The 22777-nt window shown below is 36.9% G+C and overlaps 3 protein-coding genes across 10 annotated transcripts in view; 1 reads left to right on the top strand and 2 right to left on the bottom strand.

The window, feature by feature from the left end:
- inpp5jb (inositol polyphosphate-5-phosphatase Jb) overlaps positions 1-3264 on the bottom strand; it is a 44241-nt gene extending 40977 nt beyond the window's left edge. Inside the window, 1 exon segment of the mRNA XM_028457209.1 lies at positions 2936-3264. The gene's annotated coding sequence lies outside the window, so the exon portion shown is untranslated.
- A 1497-nt stretch (positions 3265-4761) lies between these two features.
- On the top strand, positions 4762-12479 carry selenom (selenoprotein M). The gene is made up of 5 exons (XM_028457787.1): positions 4762-4997; positions 8336-8371; positions 8468-8502; positions 8587-8665; positions 11898-12479. The coding sequence occupies exons 1-5, from the start codon at positions 4902-4904 to the stop codon at positions 12105-12107; spliced, it is 456 nt and encodes a 151-aa protein (XP_028313588.1). The 5' UTR covers positions 4762-4901; the 3' UTR covers positions 12108-12479.
- Positions 12480-14773: 2294 nt separating this feature from the next.
- smtnb (smoothelin b) overlaps positions 14774-22777 on the bottom strand; it is a 112637-nt gene continuing 104633 nt past the window's right edge. For 6 of the 8 annotated variants that reach the window (XM_028457191.1, XM_028457196.1, XM_028457197.1 and 3 more), the window contains 2 exons: positions 22019-22170; positions 14774-15895 (listed from right to left, as the gene is read on the bottom strand). In XM_028457191.1, the coding sequence (XP_028312992.1) occupies positions 15742-15895; positions 22019-22170 (306 nt within the window). In that variant the 3' untranslated portion in view covers positions 14774-15741. Of the gene's footprint in view, positions 15896-17432; positions 17609-22018; positions 22171-22777 lie in introns of all 8 variants that reach the window. The other 2 variants (XM_028457194.1, XM_028457199.1) reach the window with 1 other exon arrangement.

Raw genomic sequence — 22777 nt, 5'->3', positions numbered from 1 at the left:
AATTTTCTGAAGTTCCTTTTTTCTGTTTCCTTTCCATATCATTATCACCCGTTTAGATGACTTTACTGGCTATTAAACTTCCAGATGATTTTTTTTTTTTTTTTTAACTAAACTTGCTAAATAGATGGGGTTATTGGAGTCAACTACTGTTATTAATTTTACATTTCATATTCTTCAGATGATTTAAAAGATTTGGAGGTTTACGGTGGCCACACTGCCAGACCAAAACATGCATGTGAGACATCTCCATGTCATGTTGGCTTCCAATTTTAAATTAGAGAAAGAGAGAGTGAAAACGAAACTGGTCAAATGGCTTTTTCTGTCAAATAGATAGCTAATTTTCAGCTATCACGTATAATAAAGGCCCAAAATTTGACATAATGGTTGTGAAAGACACGGAAAATGGTGGTTTAAAAATATTGTCTGAGTTTTACAATTTAAAAGTGCAAGCTAGTATTGTCTAAGCTCCACCCACTCCTCCCTCTCCTGTATGCTTCCGTTAGGTCACGCCCCCTAAACCTTTAATTATTGACTACACTTGGGGGCGGATTCACTAAGATCTGAAATAACGGGCGGTAAACCAGTGCGTCACAAAATCGTTTGGTGATGTAGTTTCCTCACCTGCTGCGAGAAATTCACAAAGATTGCAGCAATAATTAGCACGCGTGCAGAAGTGGTGGAGACCGCCCTATTTAAATGAACATCATTCAAAGTGGAAACGTGAGTGCACAGAAGCACTAAATGACATTTGAGGAAGTTAAATTGGAGACAGATTGACTTCTCTGTCTGCTGCAATCATTTGATATTGTAGAAAACTAAATAAACATTTTTTTTTTTTTTTTTTTAAACAACTTTAAAACCTCTTGATATTTTTTCCCCATAATTTAATGTGGCTGCTCCATTTGGTCCTGTAACTTTGCTCTGATCAGACCATGAAAAATAGGCTGATTTGGAAAGAAACCATACTATTGATCTACCATTGATCTGAGTTAATGCAGCAACACAGTCTGTCCATCAGTCGAACAGCACCATTTGAAAATAATCTATGTTTGCAGTGATGTTTGCATATGTTTTTAATACCCCTAAACCTAAAAAAAAAATTCTGACTTTTTAAAGAAAAATTTGAGTTTCCTTTCGGTTTTTTTTTCCAATGCACTTCAAAATGAGTGCAGACATCAGATATATTGTCAAAAGTGCAGCTTCATTGCTGTGATTGTCCTCCAGAGTTAAAATGCATAAAACAATCCCAAAATAAAAAGTAAATGAGGCTCTGTCATTCATCAATTTCAAGCTTTAACCCAGGTTTAAGCAAAAGTGCAACAGCAACTTCACAGTAGCTTCAATTTTCTGATTAAGAAATCAGATAACCACATGTTTTATAACATATAACATTACAATTAAAAACTAATAATGAACTCACACATCGCGCTATGGTAACCCACAAGGACGGAACGCGAGAAAAGTCTGAAAAAACTGTGGTGAAAAAAATCGAATCGAACATACCACTTGTTTTTGATAATGGTACTTGAATTACAGTTAGTTACAATTTAGTTGTTCTCACAGGTTAAAAAGAAATGAAATAAATTGTATTTCATACCATTTTTTACTTATAAAGCTGAAATTTGTAATTATATAATCTAATATTGTGATATATAAAGTGTTTAGTAACGGTATATATTGTATCGTGATAGTCTCGTCAGATTAATGGCAATACACACACATTTCTACTGTTTTACACAACATGATATCAAATATATTGCAGTATACTGCAGCTCTCCTTTTAATAGTCACTTCAAGGACATTTTACATGGCATAATAAAATGGAGAAAGGTCATTCAAAGTGTTTACTGTTATTATCTCAGACATGCATGCATGCTTTGGAAAGAGATGGTGTGATGATTAATCTCAGAGATATGGAGACAATGGACAGTTGAGTGTGCAGAAATCATATTATAAACTTGGTTATTGTAAAACAAAAGTAAAAGTACATGCTGACAGGCAAGGTTGGGGTCAATTATAATAGTAGATGTGTAATTAGTAATTAAATACAATTATGATGTAATAATTGGAAAAATATGCTGATGTAATTGTGACAAAATTGAAAATGAGTTCAGATAAATTACGTTGTAATTGTAATTTGCAAATTCTATAAAATCTGTCATTTACAATGTAATTAAATGCAAACCTGGGGGAAAATGTTACAGTTCTATGGCTTACGCATATGTAGCTGACAGTTAATTTAATATCGTTTACCAGTTACTTCTCTTGAGAATAATTTTAGCATGTATAAAAAATTGCAACTAAAAAGGCTCAGACGGCCACACCAAGATTGAGATTAATATCGTATATCAACATTATCAAGATATGGGGGTGACTCAGCGGTGAAGTGAGGTTTGAATCCCTAACTAAGTCATTATGTTGTGTCCTTGGGCAAGGCACTTTACCGACATTGCGTCATATGAATGTGGTGTGTGACTCTGTGTGAGTGAGTGTTGGTGGTCGGAGGGACCTCACTTCTGTCAGTCTGCCTCAGGGCAGCTGTGGCTACAATAGTAGCTTACCACCACTGTGTGTGGAGTGAAAGAATAATGCTTATCAATGTGAAGCGCTTTGAGTGAATAGCGCTATAACATCCAATGCATTATTATTATATGAGTCTTGGTCCACATCTACCAACCATATATATATATATATATATATATATATATATATATATATATATATATATATATATATATATATATATATAAGCAATTACTAGGTATTACAAGCGACACCACATAGGGTCACGACACCAAGATTGAAAACCCCTGTTGTAAAGCAAAAGTAAAAGTAGATGCTGATCTAAGCATGTCCTGTTGATGCACTGATGAGTATCTGATAGGGTTTAAACCCTGAACACGCATGCGCACTGCTGCAGAACGAACACCTTTACCTGGTCCAGGCTCTCCTTCCCGCGCAGAGGACGCCCCGCAGTCAGACGCTCGTGAAGCCGTTGCTCCGGTAAAGGTTAAGGGAACAGGCGCGTGCCCTCGGACAGCATCACCCCCTCGCTCTGTGGGTGGAGCGCGGGCAGAGGTGGAGGTGTTTCCGGTGTGTTTAGATGGAGGACAGCCTGGCCTATGGGCTCTGGCACTCACGTCCCATCACAGACACGCGCACTGACTGCGTGTGTCCTTCAAAGCGCGCGCTCGTGCTGCGCTTCCGCAAACGAGCAGCCGCGGACTGAGCGCGAGGGGGTTGGTCGGTGATAACAGACCGAGGATGAAGATCATAGAGCTGTGACACATAGACACTAAACACCCATTATACCGCTTGTGAGCCGGTATGTATCATTCATATAGCTCTAGACTGGCACTAATTTAGATTTAAAACTCGTATAACATGAATCTGTGCTCTCAGTGTGTGTCTATTTAAATATAATGTCAATTAGTTTGTGTCTATTTAAAGAGCACAGATTGAAACTACAGATCTGACTGCGCTTCTATTTGCTGTGGGTCTATAATGATGAGACACTGCTGCCCCCTGGTGGTCCCTGTAGGAAACAAGTGACAGTTTACATAGAATCATGTCTAATCAGGCCCAAAGGATGACTGACATGTACTAACATCACATAGATGACAAACAACCAGATAGGGAGAGAGAGAGAGAGAGAGAGAGAGAGAGAGAGCGAACACTTTACCTTCTGTCTGTCAACAATCCTATGAGTGGATTAACTGTTCAAATATATGAACAGTTTAATCACAGCACAACAGTGGCATCCAGGGTTGGGGACAATTACATTTTCCAATTACAATTTCGTCTTCAATTATTCATGTTCAATTACAACTCAACCATAATTATATATAAAATTATCATTATAATATATTAAATGTATTATTTACATGTATTTGTTATTTACTTATTTAATTAATTGTATTTATTTATTTATATATATATATATTAGATCACATTAACATACAAATTTACCAACAAACAAAAAAATGCAGAAAAGGACAACAAAAACTGTTTTTACTCAATAAACAAATAGGACAACTACAAATATAGACAGAAATAAGGAAAAAATTATACAAAATGACAACAAAAATGCATTTCAAAAACCAAAAAATGATAAAAACAAAACAAAAAACAAAAACACAAAATGACTCATGACACACAAAACTAAAATGAAAAATACACTGAGTGGCAGAAAAAAACAAAACAATAGGAAAAGCTCACAAACCTCTCTGTATTAATGCTCAGATCGGTTATTATTGTATTGTATTTATATTGTTTGGATCAGACACAGGCAGTGTGTGTGTGTGTGTGTGTGTGTGTGTGGTGTGTGGGGGGGGGGGGGGGGGGGGGGGGGGGGGGGGGGGGGGTCCAGTTGGATTTTAAATCACACTGCTTGGCTTCCAACTCAATTTATTTTGCAATTCTGATTTTATGAGATTTTGTGGTTCGATAGTAACAATTATTATTTCCTTATTCAAAGACAAACGTTGAATCATACACTTCTAAAGAGAATATATGAGTCATAGTTTAAATATATATTTATAATTATATTGTATAAACATGATACGATATTGTACAAACAATATAATTATAGTGATCCATAATATATTTTACCCAGTCCCTGTGGCAGCTCTACGCTTCCACAATACTGCACTTTTTTCTCAATAAAAACAAAAAACAACAACTCTGTGATCTGCTTGTCTTTTTAAATAAAGGACAGGAGGAAACATTTGACGTGGCAAAGGTTCCGGACGTAACATCCTCCTCTTCCTCCTCATTATAATATCTACAGGCTGAGCACTGGTGGAGGCTCAGTGTTGTGTCCTGTGTGTTAGTGTGTAATATTGTGTTATATTGTGTAATATTGTGTTATTGTTACTGAACAGCAGCGGATAAACAGCGCCATGTGGCCGCTCGTGCTGGCGGTTCTCCTTCAGATCTCTGCGTCCTATGACGTAGATCTAAAGAAACTGGAAGGACTGGCGAGGGCTAGAGTGGAGGTACAGTGAGCTTTGTTCATACAGTCAGAATATATCACATCTGTGTCACATCTGTTTAAATGGACGCACTCGTTCTCTGTCTGCTGGGCGCAATGGTTAGTTCAGTGGTGAACGGTGAGGCCTACTGTGATCTTTATTTTTTATTTAAAACTTTATTTAAGTTCAACAGCATTGACAAACATGAGAAAAATATTTGAACATGGTGTATATACATTCAAATAAAGGAGCGTTCTTATTGTTGAGACCAGCGATTCTCAACTAGTGGGTCGCGGACCTGTACTGGTCCAAAAAAAAAAAAAAAAAAAAAAAATACATACTCATATGTTGGACTTGTCTTTTATTTTGAAATATTTTTTCTTTTGACAGACATCCTGTGAAATGCATGTTGCACAGGAAAATATATAGATTAGTTTTTAAAAAAAGATTATATACGTGTGTTTTCTACAGATATTTTTGAAAAACTAAATTTGGTTGTTTTTGTTTTTATCTCTGATATTGATGTCAGTCTTCAACATAGTTTGTTTATTAAATACATTGCTGCCTTGCAATAATCTTAAGAAACATGCTTCATCATATAATATTGATTTACTCTTATATCTTGTGTTTGTGGGGAGATAAATGATGTTTATATATAATAAACCAACATAAAAGCAACTGTCTGTAAAAGTTAAATGGCTGAATAAGGAGTTTATTTAGGAACTCTAGTCTATACCACTGTGTGATTCTTCCACACAGCGGCTGTAAACTGTGCTGACTGTGATGATCACAGCCTCAGAAGCCCCGCCCCCCTCTTTTATGTGGAGAGCATCTGATTTCCCCCCCAGGGTGTCACTAAATCAGCTTCTATTACATTTCTTTGTGCTGTCATGTTGGTCACACCCACACCTGGGGCTCAGGTACTGTAGAGTAGGTCACACACAGGCTTTAGTCACATGATATCACACAGTTTGATAAAAACAGGAACATTTGATATTATAGCTCCTGCACAGCAATGGTTGGGGCCAGGCAATTATAGGCTCAAGGAGACTGCAGCTGTTAGCGTTTATATGCAAAGCTGTCAACAGATGTTTTCACATTTAGACAAACTTAACAACATATATTAATAGTGATCAGTGCTGTAATTTAGATGAACTTTGATATAAACTTTACATCATGTGATGGTTTTATCCAGAGATGAGCAACTTTTATCACAGCAAGAGCCACAAAAATATGATTGTCTGCTGTGAGGGCCACAATATTAACATTTATGTCAGATTTATAACATTATAATGACTGAGCATTAATACAGGAAAGAACTAAGGATTTTTGTGTTTCACCTTTTGTGTGTTATTGTTGTTGTTTTGTCTGTTTTTTGAGTCGATTTGTGTATTTTTGTTTCCGTTTTGTGTAATTTTTTTGTTTTCTGTGTATTTTGGTTTCTGTTTTGTGTATTTTTTTGACTCATTTTGTGTATTTTTTGTGTATTCTGATATCTGTTTTGTGTAATTTTTTGTTATTTTTGTGTATTTTTTTTGTTATTTTTGTGTTTTTTTGTTGTTGTTATTTTTGTGTGTTTTGATTCTGTTTTGTGTATTTTCTTTTGTGTTTTGTGTATTTTTGTTTTGTGTCTTTTTGTGAAATTTTGTGTATTTTTGTAATCATCTTGTGTGTTTTGGAGTCATTTTCAATATTCCAGAGGGGCAAGGCAAGGCAAGGCAAGGCAAATTTATTTGTATATCGCATTTCATACTCAAGGCAACTCAATGTGCTTTACATGATAAAACATTCAATTGTTTAAAATCAATAATAACATTTAAAATCATCAGTAAAATCAATTAAAATCATCAGTAAAATCAATTAAAATCATCAGTAAAATCAATTAAAATCATCAGTAAAATCAATTAAAATCATCAACAAACACATTACATCATCAACATGATCAAAAATCTCTCTCAATCATATGCAGTAGAGAAAAAAAGTGCCTTTTCCATAAAGGAGGGTTAACAAACTCTGAGTCTATCCATAAACTCTGGGTCAACATACCTCGCGATGGGGTATGAAGTATGGTATGAAGTATGCTATGGTATGAAGTGGGTCAATCAACCCTGAGTATGTAAACCTTGGGTTACTTACGCGATAAAAAGCCATCATCAATGGATCGAAGATGACTCAAACTGCCATGGCAACCACCCGGAAAATAGTGATTTATTCACCGTAATGGGTGAAATAAGTCTGTGTTTGAGGAATATGAGCCTGTTCTAAAGGTGTGTTCAGTCTTCAGTAATTATAGTGGCTTAAATCACCAGTAATTAGTCACACTTTTTGGTCACTTCATCACTTTATTGCTTCAGTGACAAATGTTGAATAATATGAATAAAATGTGTCTGAGGAGGCGTGTCAGCAGCATAGGATGTCTGCATAGAGAGTCCTCCTGTTACACTGCATATTAAGACAGTAAATGCCGCTTCATATCGCATCATTTATATTGATTTTTAATGTAATATTGTCGCCAGAGTCATCTCGACGTCCTAAAAAATGTCATCAAAAAAACACTGAAGCGGGACGCGAACCCGCGACCCTTCACTTCTAAGTGCAGCGTCATAATTCACTGTGCCATACCTTCAAAGACATGTGAAATATAGATTTAACTGTATAACAATATAAAACAACAATCGAGCCTTAAAAGTGGATTCATTTAAATTATCATCATCTCCTTTATATTATCCACAGGTTTGTATTCAGTGAACTTTACTACAGACGTCAGTAGATGTTTTAATGCAGATCAACCTCTCAGTGACTTTCACTTAATGATCTACATCCACAATGTTAGAAAGAAAACTACCGTTTGCACAAAAAAAACAAAAAAAAAAAAAGAATAAAGCAACACATTAGTAATGATATGAACACGTCTGTGGTGTGTGATGTTAGTAATGTGTTTCAGAGAAGAGCGTTAAAGTTTATTAAAGTGTTCAGAAACGGTGTTCAGGTGGGAGGAGCCAGGTAGAAATCCAGGGTTTCTTTGATAAAACCTGCCAGCGACCAGGTTTAGTTCACGGACAATGTTGCCATGGTAACATACTCAGAGAAGAACATAGGAATGGGATACTCAGAGTTTCCCTCATTTAAGCCTGAACATACTCAGAGTTTGAACATAACCTGCTTTATGGAATACCCCTCTGGTCATTAATAGAGTCACTCTGAGGGCTCCATGTGGCCCCTAGACCTCCTTTTTCCCATACCTGGTCAAGGCACTTTAAATGAAAATGATAGACTTTTCTTAATTTTGTGCAAATGTCAATAAATAAACATGTTGTGGTTGTACAGTATGTTGATCATTGGTGTGTTTTTGCTGTTTACAGTCATGTGGTGGATGACAGCTGAACCGGCTCAGAGAGGTAACACCCACTACTGACAACTTAACACACGTGTGTACATTCATTATCCTGAGTGTATGAAACAGTGAAACATGCATGTTCTCCTTCTCTCTGCAGGTCAAAGCCTTTGTGGTGCAGGATATTCCTCTTTAGTATCCTTTCACTCTCTACATCCATGTGTACAGTAGAAACTCTAACCTGTTCAGTGTCTGAATGTCCTTGACTTTGTTCTTCAGCCACAACCTGGTGATGAAACACATTCCAGGGGCCGACCCTGAGCTCGTTCTCCTCAACCACTATTATGAAGAACTGGATGTAAGTCCATGTTCATCTACATCAGGGGTGTCAAACTCATTTTAGTTCAGGGGCCAAAAGCAAAGTTGTTTCATCTTAAATGGGCCGCAGATTCTAGGCCAGAAAATGAGCATTTCCAAGATAAAAATCCCTAAATTTGTACTGAACACAAAGTATAAATCATACATGTTACACGTATGTAACGTGCCAACAATATCCAGGCAATAAGTGACACATATCAGTCCCTGATTTCATTGATTTTGTGACTAATTTTTATTTAATTTGGTAAAATTAAGTTCTTTGAACAATTTGAGATTTAAAATGACTGCAGTCATGTGATTAAAATCATGGCTAAAATTGCGATCCTCCAAATACTGTGGAGTTTCATTGAATTTGTGTATTTAGAAGGACTGAGATACCTACAACTGAATTATTTGGTAATTTAGACAATTATTTATGTTTTTTAACTTTCTCCTATGGGCCGAATTAGATGGTCTAAAGGGCCTGGATTTGGTCCCCGGGCCTTGCGTTTGACACATGTGATCTACATCATCTTTGAATTCTCTATACATAAATTAGCGCCCAACCAATATGGGATTTTTGGGGCCAATTCAATATTGGTATTTAGGGGCTAAAAAAAAAGGAACATTAATATACATTTTATATAAACTGTACATTTTTTAATAATTTTTTTAATTAATGAACGCAATCTCTTATCAAAATATGATTCAAGGCAAACACACAGTTTAAACACTAAATACCAAATCTCTGATCCTGATCCTGGTACCATGGTCATTCACACTTTAATGGCTTTAAAGAACCATACAGAAGGTCTAAATGTGTGGGCAGCAGTGACGTGCCGTGACCACTAGGGTTGGGTAGACAGGGCGTTGCAAATCGAGACCACCAATGTTTCTGCTGGCAAGCGTTAATTCAAAAAAATCAATGTCATAAAACACCATTAAAGAAACAATTATTTAATATAGCCTCCATACTCTCCCAACAAGACATATCTCATGACGTCGACAGTGCATCCATTGTTTGTGTTGGAAACACGGAGAAAATGACAACAACAACAACTCAGAACAGCCTCAGTGAGGAGCATCTACAAAGCCAATCCTTCCATTCACTGTGAAAAATACCAATCATGTTCTGACCTTAGATTTGCTGAAGGTCTGGTAACTCAGGTGTTGGTTTCCCATCTTTTCAAACCTGTCGTTTTTCCTCAACGTAGCAGCAGCAGCCACACTATCAATTCACTAATGCACTGTGAACTTAAGTATAGCATTTAGCATAGCGCGGTTACGTCCAAAGGCAGTGTAGAGAGCTGCCTTTGGACGTAAATGTTGTCATCTTGGGGAATTGACTGCGCATGAGCAAACACATAAAAACACCCTATGGGAACAGAGGCAGAGCAGCAACGTGCCATTGGGAGAGGGTGTGGCCTCCTCCTGGCTCCTCCTCCTGCCTTACAGCGGAGTGAGACTGTGCAGCGTCTCTGCCGTACCAGGAAATAGCGGTTTAGTCATTTGAGCTATGAAAAGCACAAAATGCTGACACTTTCAAACTTATAGGTACTGTAGGCTATTGGAAATGGAAAAATAAATAATTTAAAATTATATTATAATTAAAACAAATAATCAAAATATCAATTCACCCTTGGGTAGGCACTGCCTACCTTGCCTACCCTGAGTGCACGTCACTGGTTGTGACCCCATTTCTTTTTAACAATCAAATAATTAAATGTGCAATCTGTAAACTGTGGAGTAGTTTAGGAACCAACCCAACATAACTGAGGCAAATTTCAGAAATATCAGGCGATCACAGAGTTGTGAATTTTTGATTTTTTCAATTTTTGAAACTGCTCTAGAAACAGTGCATTGATCTGGATCCCCTCCAAAATGTAACGGAATCTTCCATGGCCTAATACAGTGTCTTTGGGGTCCAGTAATTTGTAAAAAACCCAAAACTTTACTGAATAAAATGAAATTCTTTTCAATTCTTTTTTTCAATTCAATTCAACTTTATTGAAATAGCGGTAGTTACAACAAAAGTCATCTCAAAGCGCTAACATTTTAGAATTAATAATCACACAATAAATATCAAACTTGTAACACACTATAACATGATCAAAGATGAATCACTAGGGGGTAAAAAGTCTCTGGGGTGGCCAGAAATATGTGTTATCAAAATGGGGTCACGACCCCAAAAAATGGGAAACATTTTGTCAAAATCTGGTAAGTACGTTGATGTAATCCTACTAATAGACGCTTTAGTGGAGGTAATAAAATGCCAACTTTTTCGTACAATATTTTCAGAATATAATAGAAACATAACGTGCACGCACTTGAAAACCCTCGGTCTGACATTTGAAAAATTCTCAAAATATTAACTGTCACAAAAAAATAATTTACATTGATTTATTGTGACCAAGCTAAGCACTTCAGTGAATTTATTGTTGGAAATGGTTCATCCATTACATTTATAATACTGGTATGGGAATAAAACATTAAATATGATAACTCACCTGTTTATGCATAGAATTTTAATACGTAGTAGTTTCTGTGACAAACACAAAGATAAAAAATCACTAATCAAGAGCCCTGAGTGAATGTCACCTTTCAGAGAGGTATCAATGCTCCGCCTCCTTTCCTTCTTCAAAATCAGTCAACGACAAAGTTTTTTTCAAAATCCTTAAAAATGCTGTTTTTACACCAACAATCCTATAATCCCCATATTATTACCAATATTTTGATGCATGAATTGTTGCTGGGTTATGAATTCAGATTTACACCTACATAAAATATCAGATGTTTTTTTAAAAAATGCAATTTTTTCGCTAAAAATGATCAAATCGAAAAAATGTTCACACTAATCTAGAGCCTTGAGTGAATGTCACCTTACAGTAAGGTATCAATGCTCCGCCTCCTTTCCTTCTTTAAAATCAGTCCACCACAAAGTTTTTTTTCACAATCCTCAAAAATTTAGTTTTTTTGCCAAAAATCAACTGACCGGAATTTTTCTTTCATTACCTGGAATCCCCCCATTAGTACCAATGTTTTGGTGTTAGAATGGTTGGTGGGTATTGCATTAAAACACCTACACCACTCTACACACACACACAGACAAACTGATGACAATACCCTGTGGCCGAGGGTAAAAAAAGGAGCAGAATCTGCGCATCAAAAAAGTAAATAAATCAGTTACATATTGACCAAAGTCAAATAATAGTTTGATCTTTCCTCCTTTGCAGAGAATTGCTCTGTCTGACATGACTCAGTCAGAGATCAATGAGCTACTGGGTAAACTGGGATTCTACAGGAAAGCTGAAGCAGACGACCAGGTTCCAGAGGAGTTCCGTTTCTCTCCTGCCAAAGACAGTCCATTCAAAGAAGAGCCTTCCTCTGTAGCCACGGAAACGGAAGCTTCAAAGGAATCAGAAGTCCAGCACTCTGACTTATAGCCTGGACCAGTCACTGAGGGGCTACAGCAGTTAATGTGTTTAACTTTAGCTTAAACAGCTGTTGCGGAAGGCTTTTTATCATCTTAAAACTACAGTCTGAGTCGGAATGAATTAATGAATACCAGTGAAACCAGTGAAACCATCCCCCAAACAATAATGGCTTTAAGCAGAGCAAATTCTCTCCATCAGAACCTCCTCCATGTTGGTGTTTTTTTGTGTGTCCAGTTGTTTCCAACCTGCTGTGAAACTGAATGAAGCTTCAGGCTGAAAGCTGCTGCTGGCCTGAGGCTGATGCTTCCTGTTCACGTCGGTCGGACAAAGACGCACAAAAACACTCACGTGGGAGGAACGAATAAAGTGATCAAAACTTGACTGATTTCTGTTCTTTGCTGAGCTTTATGTCAGTGTAATACAGGGACGGGGGCAACTGGGGGGGGGGGGCAAATCCAGCCCTCGCGTTAATTTTCTGCGTCACTTAAAATAAAAAAACAAAACAAAAAGACATTAAAAAACCCTAACAAAATAACAGAAATATTCTTAAACTAGAGTTTTTCAACCTTTTCTTGAACAAAAGTTCATTTTTTCATTGAAAAAAAAATCCCATGAAACACCACCAACCATTTAACTTTATAGCTCATTAACAATATACAGTCATTCTTATCAACGTTTATTGAATAGGAATCAAATAAACACAAAAGTGTTTTTATCTTTCATATTTTTTTTGTAATAAAAAGTACAATTAACAATCTGCACTCATTCTTATAAATGTTTTAATAGGAACCAAATAAACAACTACTGTATATCCATTGTTATTTATCACATTTCTAATTTTAAATTAAAAAAAGTGCAGTTAACAATATACAGTAATTCTTATCAAAGTGTCTTGAATACAAATGTAACGAAAATTTTTTGATCATCTTTCATATTTTGCATACTTGATGCACGTCGTGGGAGGGATAAAATTAATTTAAATAAACAAAACATGAAATATGATTAGAACTACAATTGAACTGTATTTTGTTAAATATTGTTTAGTTTGATATGTATTGTTTTATATATCATTTTTTATAATTACATTTTGTTCTTTAGTGTTTAGTGTCAGATTTGATCCAAAGGCTGTTATTGAGGAATTTGATGTTCAAAAATCTAGTTTATTAACTTAAAATGATGAGAACTGAGTGACAATTGTGTGCTTTTCTTTTTAATTTTAATAATTTTAATTTTAGTAATATCCCACAGCACACTACAGTGGTTGAAAAACCCAGCACTAGTGCATACACATTTGTTGTTAGTAGTTCACTAGTGAAGGCTGAACTAAATAGTTTGTCTTTTTACCTTAATAATAAACTAGAATATGTTTACTAGTGGACCAGTAAAGTTAGATATCTACTGCACTAGTTGACTAGTAAACCCAATTTGCAGCAGCACTGGTGAACTACAAGTGTTTATTAGCTAACTAAGTAAAAAAAAATAGCACAATATAATTCTTAATACCTAGAATTGCAAGCAGTTATGAAAGGGGGCCAAGCCTTCCGAGCGACTCGGCCCCCAGGTTTCGCGGAGCCCACGGAAGTACGTCACGAAGGATGATACTTGTCACGAGCATCAGGACACAGGCCAACGTGCCATTTGCTGTGAACAGATGTGATTTAAAATGTGAAAGTTAGAGGCCAAGATGCGTTTGCACCAAATATAGCGCCACCTAGTGGTGCACTTTTTGGTATGGGTGGTCTGTGTGCTCTTTTATATCTACCCTGTAAATTCTACAGCCCTCAACATAATAATTTAGCTGAAATAAATGTTTATTTATGTTATGTAATAAGCCACGCCCACTTTGACCTACACGAAGAACTTTGAGATATGGCCTCAGGAGGGACCCAAGGTCATACCCACCAAATTTGGTAAAAATTGGTCTTGCCATTTAAGAGATATAAATATCCCATATTTGCAGCGCCCCCTAGTGGCCTACATTATTCAAATTTGGCACATACCCCCACAGTCACATGCCAACCAAGGATTTCAGATTTGGTGTTGTTAGCATTTATTTTGACCGAGATATGCACCAGTTCGCATTTTTATAGCTAGCTATGAAAATTTACTCGTTAATAATTTGCGCATATTTTGCTCGAACGAAATTCTTGGCTGAACTTTAGATCAGGTCCAACTGAAGACTCTACGTGCCAAGTTTCACGCTGACTGAACAAAACCCCATGGAGTAGTTCGAAAAAGTAGGTTTTCCACTTTTTGCAATTTTGCACCAACAAAACCTGAGGCGGAAATGGGCGTGGCCTAGCCCAGGTGATCCAGTGCTATTCAGAGAATCTGTGGATATGAAGTTTTTGAATGTGCGACACATGGTGTGGGAGTTATAGGCCAAAACTTGTTGAGTTCTGTATAGCGCCACCTGCTGTTGGACATTTTGTCTTCCAGGTAAGCTGGGGGTTCTGATCCCACCCACCCACGGTTTAGCCTGCAGCAACACTTTTACCAATGAAAAAATAAAAGGTAACTATGATAATAATAATAATCCTAATGAAAACAATAGGGTTCCTAGCAATGCTGGTTCCCAGGAGCCACAGGCTTGGCCCTCTAATTAACTAGTAAATAAGCTTTATGCAAGAGAAGGCGTATGAATCCAGAGGAATAATTCCACTCAGACACATTCATTCCTATTATTGCTTTAATTGTAAATTCATGTGAATTACAGCATGGTTTAGATCTTATTTACAACTCTCACTGTTCTGTTCTGTGGAGGGTTTTTTTCTTCAAATCACCCACATTTAATAATATCAAATATACTAAAAACAGAAGTTTAAAAATATTCAACCGTGACTCAAATTTTAGACATCTTATCAGAGGAATCAAAATGTTACACTTTGTTAAAAAAATCTTTCACGATCTCTAAGCTTAAAGTCGGTAAATATACAATTTGAGCTTATTGTTTTTTTTATTTCATGCTGAAAGCCGGCTTTCAAACTCAGCAAAGGTCCCAGCACGTGGAGCGTCATCATATAATGTACAGTACACACTAAAAACATCCTTAAGATATATTTGGGAGGGGAAAAAAAATCTAGTCAAGCATAAATAAGTGTGTGTGTGAGAGGTGCTGTGATGCTTCCTCTGGTCACACGTGTCCAAAAACATTATCCCTGTGTGAGTATTTAATCAAATGTTCAAGAAGAATAACTTAGTTCTAAAACATCAAGCTGCAAGAATTAAAAACGAGTACCAACATGTTGGAAGCCATCATAACTTTTCTCTATTTTGCTACGGAGCTGCATAAAAATATAAATAATTACAGAAAGGTTTCACTTTGAATAAAATTGTTTTTCTTTTCTTTTTTTTTTTCAAACACTTTTTTTTCTTCTTCTTTTCAGTTTTTTTTTTGCTACACAAACAAAGTTACACACCTGCTTTATGTTGAAAATTTGTGGTAGAAAATAAACGCGAAAATATGAAAAGCTTAAAAAAAGAAATCATCATAAAATCTTTGGTGCTGCAACAAGGTAGACTTTGTGTTAATTAACAGTGTGTAACCTGTAGAGAACACACACACAAACACACACACAGTCCTCCAATGGTCCATCACACATGAGGAGGAGAGCGAGGAGGAGGAGGAAGACGGAGAGCCAGGTCAGAGGTCGCAGGGCCGACCCATGCGCATCTCGTGTCTGCGCAGGTGATTGACCAACGACTGGACGTACGTGAACACACATTTAGAGTCGGGTTTGTTTCCCATGATCATCATGTCCTCCACTTCCAGCAGAGGCATGCAGTTAGCGTGGGTTCTGAGGAACACATGAGACAACAAAGATCAGACTGAACATAAAGGTTCTAGAGCTCCTCAGGACATTTCATTTATTATCATAAAACTACCTTCATAAATTAACACGTTACTTACTTTAGGCTGACATTAATATGATATGACACCTGTTATTAGCATAGATAAGGTGTCATGAAGGCTATCATTAAGTGTTGTTCATTAGCCTAACCCCTAACCCTTCATTACCCTAACACCTCGTTACCCTAACCCCATTCTGATCCTAATCCCTAACCCTAAAACGTTGTTACTCTAATGCTTCATTACCCTAACCCTTGGTTACCCTAACACTTCATTATCCTAACTTTAAACCCTTCCTTAACCTAAACCCTAAACATCTGTTATCCTACTAACCCTTTATGCCAACATAGCTCCAACGTTGTCATAATTTAGTGAACGACACTTAATAGCCTTCATGACACCTTATTGATGCTAATGACAGTGTAATGACAGCCTGTTACCAATAACTATATTAGAGACAGATAAATGAGCAGCTGCTCTTACAGTTTATAAGGGATTTATAAAATGTGAATGCTGATGAAAGCATTCATTACTGTTACACAGCCTTCAGATACAGTGTGGTCCATAATGTGTTAATTCAAACTATGTATTTATATTTGAAAAAGTTTATACAGAAAACGTTTTGGACATATTTGGGGTTTTACTACATTTTTTTTTCAGGTCTTGCTACATTTCAGGTCTCCTACCATTCCATTTAACATTTAAATGTTTTATAATTCACATTTCTTTAGGCAAGGCAGATTTATTTATATAGTGTATTTCATACACAAGGCCACTCAATGTGCTTTAGATTCATTGAAAACATTGCTGAACAACATCAAAGGCCTAACATTAAATGATTAAAAAAATACAATTATTCTTTTTATATACTTTTTATTTCCTCCTTTTTAGATTTTAAAAACATTTTCCCACAAATCTAGTTAATATTTGATACTTTTTCCTACTGCCCACTAGATGTCCCTGTTCCCACACCCTATGACCCTCTCTGGGCTTCCTCCTGATAGTGACAGTGCTGAGAGTCTCTAACAAGCCTGTTTGAACAAATATAGACATGGATGATGCAGAACTGGGTTGTTACGGTATTTATAAAAGGCTTTACAAGCTCTGTAGATAACAAAAAAAGGTGTAACTTTAGACTGAACTAAACTGTGGAACACAATGCAGTCTTTTCCCTCCTCCACTTTCTGTCTGTTTGAAACAGTTCCTTTTAAAGAGCTGGCCCCATAGTCTGGTCACACACACACACGCACACGCACACGCACACGCACGCGCACACGCACGCGCACACACACACACCATGTTTGGTACTTCAGACCCAAGTAAATTTAGATTGGCATGGAGCATCAAACATCTCAGAAAGAAGCCAATAAAGGAGTTTTGTGCAGCGGTGTTTGATATTAATCCACTTAGACACATCATGTCCACCACAATAAACCAGTATCAAAGTAAGGTGGGATCACCAGCTTTTACCCCCCCTCTCTCACCATGGATTGGGTTTTTTTTTTGGTGACTCTAGGAGGAATTTTTGGTTTTAACCAGGCCCTTGGTCACCAGGCCCCTGTAGAACTCCTGCAGGTACGTGTACACACACTTCCAATCGGGCTCTCGCATCTTCACCATGTCGTCCACGTCCAACAGCTGAGGACAGTCCACAAGTTTCCTACAGCCACACATGGCCGAGGGGGAGGGAGGGAGAGAGCCCAACAAAGAAACAAAAAGCACAGGAAAAAACAAGGAAGAAGAAGAAGTGTTGGAAAGAAGAGGAGGAGGAGGAGGAGGAGGAGGAGGACAGGGAGAAGAAAAACAAAGCCGTGAGCAGCCATTGAAAATAATTCAAAGTGAGAGAAAGACAGAAGAGACAAAAAAGAAATAAGAACATTACATTCTGTGTTCACAAAAATAACTACATGCATCATGAATGTCACTGTGTACACACACACACACACACACACACACAGACCCCCCCCCCCCCAGCGGTTAATTACATTTTTCAAATATAATTGCATCTTCATTTCATGTAACCCATATATAATTTTCTAATGTATGTGTGTATGTATATAAGGTACATTATCATTATATTTACATTTTTTTTCTTCCATTATTACTATTTACCGTATATGGAATTTGATTATTATTACCAGAGGTAGGCAACTTTTATCACAGTGGGGGCCACAAAAATGTGTTTACCGTATTTAATCGGAGGGTCACATGATCAACATTCATGTCAGCATTTAGAATAATGAGCAATGTGAGCATTAATACAGGAAATAACAGAGCTTTTATCGTATGTGTTTTTCTCTCCATCTGTGTATGTTTGTTGTTGTCTTGCTTGTTTGTGAGTACTGTGGGTATGCAGAGTCATTTTTCATGTTTTTCTTGTCTTCTGGTGTACTTTTGTTGTCATTCACTATAGTTTTGTATGTTTTTCTGAGTAATCTTATGTATTAATGTTGTTGTTTACTTTATTTTTGTTGTAGTTCTATGTGCTTTTGGAGTATTTTCTGTGTTTTTTTCATGTCATTTAGTGTATTTTCCTGTAATGTTGAAATTTATTGTGTTTAATGTATTCTTGCTCTTGTTTGTGTATTTTTCTGTTATACTGTATGTTTACTTTGGGGGCCACATAAAATTAGACCAGGCCCAAAGTGGCCCCCAGGCCACCAGTTGCCTATGTCTGATTATTACGGTCAGAGACACTGTTCTTGTTGTTTGAAGCTCCTTTCATTTTGTTTCATTGTATTCCCAAATAAAAAATAAATATTGAAAAAAAATTAAAAATTAGCCATGTTCTTTCAACTCGACATTTGTTCCATTTTGCTCCCTGAAAGTCAATTTCAATTACGTTTTCAATTACTAACATTCAAATTCAATTAATCACAATTACTGAGCCCAAAGTAAATAATTCCATAAAACATAATCTTCCTCTTGTGTTAGCATTCTGTTAGCATCTCTTATGATAACAGGTCAGTTTTGACTTATGTATTAAATCAGCTGTAAAATACATTCAAATATATTGTCTATCATCTAATTTGTTTTTCATTTTTTGTTACCTTGTTAGACTTCCTTATCTTATTTAATTGACCCCAACCCTGACACACACACGCACAGACAAAACAAAATGTCCAATGAACGTCCAGTGAGGCTCATTCTGCATTTTTGTTTGTTATTTTACAGGCACAAAAACTAAAAAAAAAAAAAACATTTCAACATTTAAACATGACACTTTTCTGCCAGAAACAAACAAAACAAGAAGGATTTTAAAACAAAAACACATAAATACAACCATTTGTTGACTAGAACACACACTGGTGTTTGTGTGAATCCAACATAGCAGCAAACTGTAAGGAGTGATCATGGCTGGGGTGGGCAGGGGGTAGTGATGGGGGGACAAATAGGTGAAAGTGGTGGCAGCGGTTGGGGGCAACAGTCCAGTGCTGACCTGGAAAAACATTACCAGTGCACGCACGCACAAACAGGTGGACGGACGGACGGACGGGGGGGTGTGGGGTCACAAGTGACTAATGTTGATGCAAAGAACGACAACAAAGAAAAGAAAGAAAAGAAAAGAAAAGAGATGTGGAAGAGAACGCAAAGGGAACCTCAGGAACGTTTAGGGAGCGTTTTTGCTCACGGCTCTCTGGTTAACGGTGGATGGCAGCTGTACTCAGGTAGAAAACAGACAGAGATGCTGTTCAGAGATTATTATTAAAGTAGTGATGAGATGGAATAAAACCTGGGAAACACACGATGGAAGACTCAGAAATCCAGCAGAGTCAGCAGTACTGATAAACGCTATGGGTGGATTCGACAAAAAAAACCAAAAGATTGTAGAATATGAATTTGTGTCCTGTTGGGTATTCTGTTTTAAAACCAAATCAAAATAACAAATTCATTTGTTTTACTGACTTAGAGAAACACTGCTTATCAGGTTTTTGTTTTAAAATTAAATCTTGGTCGGTTTGTATATTTACAGGTAAATTACAGCGAGAACTTCAACACGTCACATTCTGTCAGAGCAAACAGAACCAGACCTGAAGTCCACTGCACCTCCATAGGTCCTGGACCAGGTCTACACCCACAATAGGACTGTTTAGGATTTATTTCAGCAGTTTTCTGGTTCTGCTTCTGTTTTCATACAGTCTGTGGATGTTTCAGTAAAAAGCTACATAATTGTTTTGTAGTGTTATGGTCCAAACAGTATCCAACTAAACTGGTGACTGACTATCGACTGTGAGGCTGGTGTGTGGAACAATAGATGTTAAAATTTCTACCATTTGACACTTTTGCAAAAACAATTACAGCTTTTTTTGAGGGCAGCAAAAACATTTATTTTGCATGTTATAAATACTGCTAGCCACTAACGGCAGCCGTCAAGACACACGGAAGTTGATCACAAGAAACGAAGAGCACCAGTAGATTAAAAGTCCGCCCCCGTCTATGGGTCCCCTCTGTGTGGTGAGATTAAAACATAAAGCTCTCGCCCAGAGTTTCCCCATAAATATTCAAATATCCAACAGAACAAAATTTCATTTTAAAACAGAAAAATGCTGCTTGACTGAATTTTTATTTTTCTATTTAGGTTTTAAGTCAATGAAATAAAATAATCACAATAGTTTTTTTTGTTATTTTGATTTGGTTTTAAAACAAAAATAATCACAGAATGAACGATAATGATAAAAGAAAAGCGAAAAGTCCAAAAAAAAAATTCTTCTTTTTTTGTTGATCTCTCAAATTCAACAATGGTTGACTTCCATGACGAGGACAACCAGAGGGAGTAAAGCTGCTTCTGTGGTGGCTCACCTAAACAAAGCCTTTGTTGTTGTTGTTAGGTTAGGTTAGGACGATGGTTCGCAAACTTTTTCTGTTGTTCCCCCCTTTGACGAATGAAAGATTCCCCCCATCGTTACAAAATAAATAAAAAAACTAGGGATGCACCGAAAGGAAAATTCTTGGCTGAAACCGAAAACGAGAAAATCAAGGCAGAAACTTCCATAGCAAATTATTAGTCCCATTGTATTTATGGCTCTGAACGTGTACTAACCTCACTAAAATTAAAACTTTTAATTGTACAAATTAATATTAATGCTTGAAAGAATAAATCAATTAAAAATATTAGCAGTGACATTTCAACAATGCACAATATAAAATAAAATAAATACAATGTTTAACATTAAATAATATTATAAAAGCAATAACAAATGAAACATGTTCTCTCAATAAAACACAAAGTTCATACATATGTTCATACATACGACCATGGCTCAGGTGGTAGTGGGTCGTCTTCTGATCTAGAGGTTGGGGGTTCGAACCCAGTACCTGACTGTGTCGAAGTGTCCGTGGGCAAGACACTGAACCCTAAGTTGCTCCCAATGGTCGACTAGCGCCTTGCATGGCAGTCCTGTCCCACTGGTGTGTGAATGTGAGAGTGATTGGGTGAATGAGCTGATATGTAAAGCGCTTTGAGACTGCTTCAGTGTGGTGATAAAGCGCTATAAAAAAATAAAGTCCATTTACCATTTACCATATGCGCTTTCATTACGACGTGCATTATTTCTTGCGCACGCTGGTTTAATTTTAATCCCATCCAAGTAATGATCTTTATAACGTGGACCAAGCACAGTCGTGATAAAGTCCAGATGACCTCTGATAAACGTGCGCTGACAGACCCAGATTTTATCGTGCTGCGTCAACTCTGCTCTGAAAACGCTTGAAATACAGATGCTACAGTCTGTGGACAAGTTGGTCCGTTTCCAGACAAGCGCGTGGCTGATCGCGGAGTTTGATCGTGTCTTTCCAACATCCTGTTTCAGTGACAAAAGCGTTTTCGGCCGAAAACCGAAAATGCACTTTTGGGCCATTTTCGGCTGAAAATTTCCAGTGGCTAGAATTTCGGTGCATCACTGAAAAAAAACTGTAACCTTTATTAAAAAAAGGTTAAAAAAAAAACGTAGTCAATTTTTCTTCAAAACATATCACATCACATAGTGTATTTTAAGTTCTTCGTCCACCCCCCAGTTTGGGAAGCACAGGGTTAGTGGTGCACATGTTGGGTGTGTGTACTACTACTCACTCTGCAGCGCTGAAGGCCACCTCAAAGTTGTGCCGGCGGTTGCTGGGGCTCAGGGAGTCGTAGTCAAATGCGTCGGGGAAGAAGTTGTGCACCAGGGCACAGAACGCCATGCCATTACTCCAACTGGACGAGAAGTTCTGGATGTCTACGTGCTGAGAGGAAAACATGTGTGGGTACAGCTTTAATAGTAAACATGAGCAATGGTACATTTAAATCAGTTAAAACTCATTTTTACTTGAGGGCCAAACACAGATTTAGCAATTTCAACATTAATGTGCCGTAGTTTGAACTACTCCATATAAATGATATATAAAATATGTAAAGCAACGACAATATCCAATCACTAAATGACATGCAGGATCTTCACTGTTAAATTTTATTAATTTTGTGACCAATTTTCCTTTAATTTGAACAAATACTGTTAGATTGCACTAATTGAGATATAAAATGCTGTCAGGTAATAATTAATTATTTTTTTCTCTCATTTGGACGCTCTAAGGCAGGGGTGTTCAACTCAATTTGGTTCAAGGGCCAAATACGACCCAGTCTGACCTCAAGTGGGCAGGATCAAAACATTTTTTAAAAATGTTTTTATGAAGGAAAAAGCACAAATTCAAACAAAATCCTAATTGCTAAGTAATTGGCCAAAATTCATTGACTTTGCAACAAATGCTCTGGAAATTGACAATCTAATTTGCCAGAAATTATTATTATGTCAGATTATTTCCAGGTTTTTTTTTTTAAAATAATTGCAATTTA

The sequence above is a fragment of the Gouania willdenowi genome, chromosome 9 (genome assembly GCF_900634775.1).
Source record: "Gouania willdenowi chromosome 9, fGouWil2.1, whole genome shotgun sequence".
Classification (NCBI taxonomy): Eukaryota; Metazoa; Chordata; class Actinopteri; order Blenniiformes; family Gobiesocidae; genus Gouania; species Gouania willdenowi.
The sequence above is the reverse complement of the archived record's forward strand: the minus strand, read 5'-3'. Positions and strand labels throughout refer to the sequence as shown.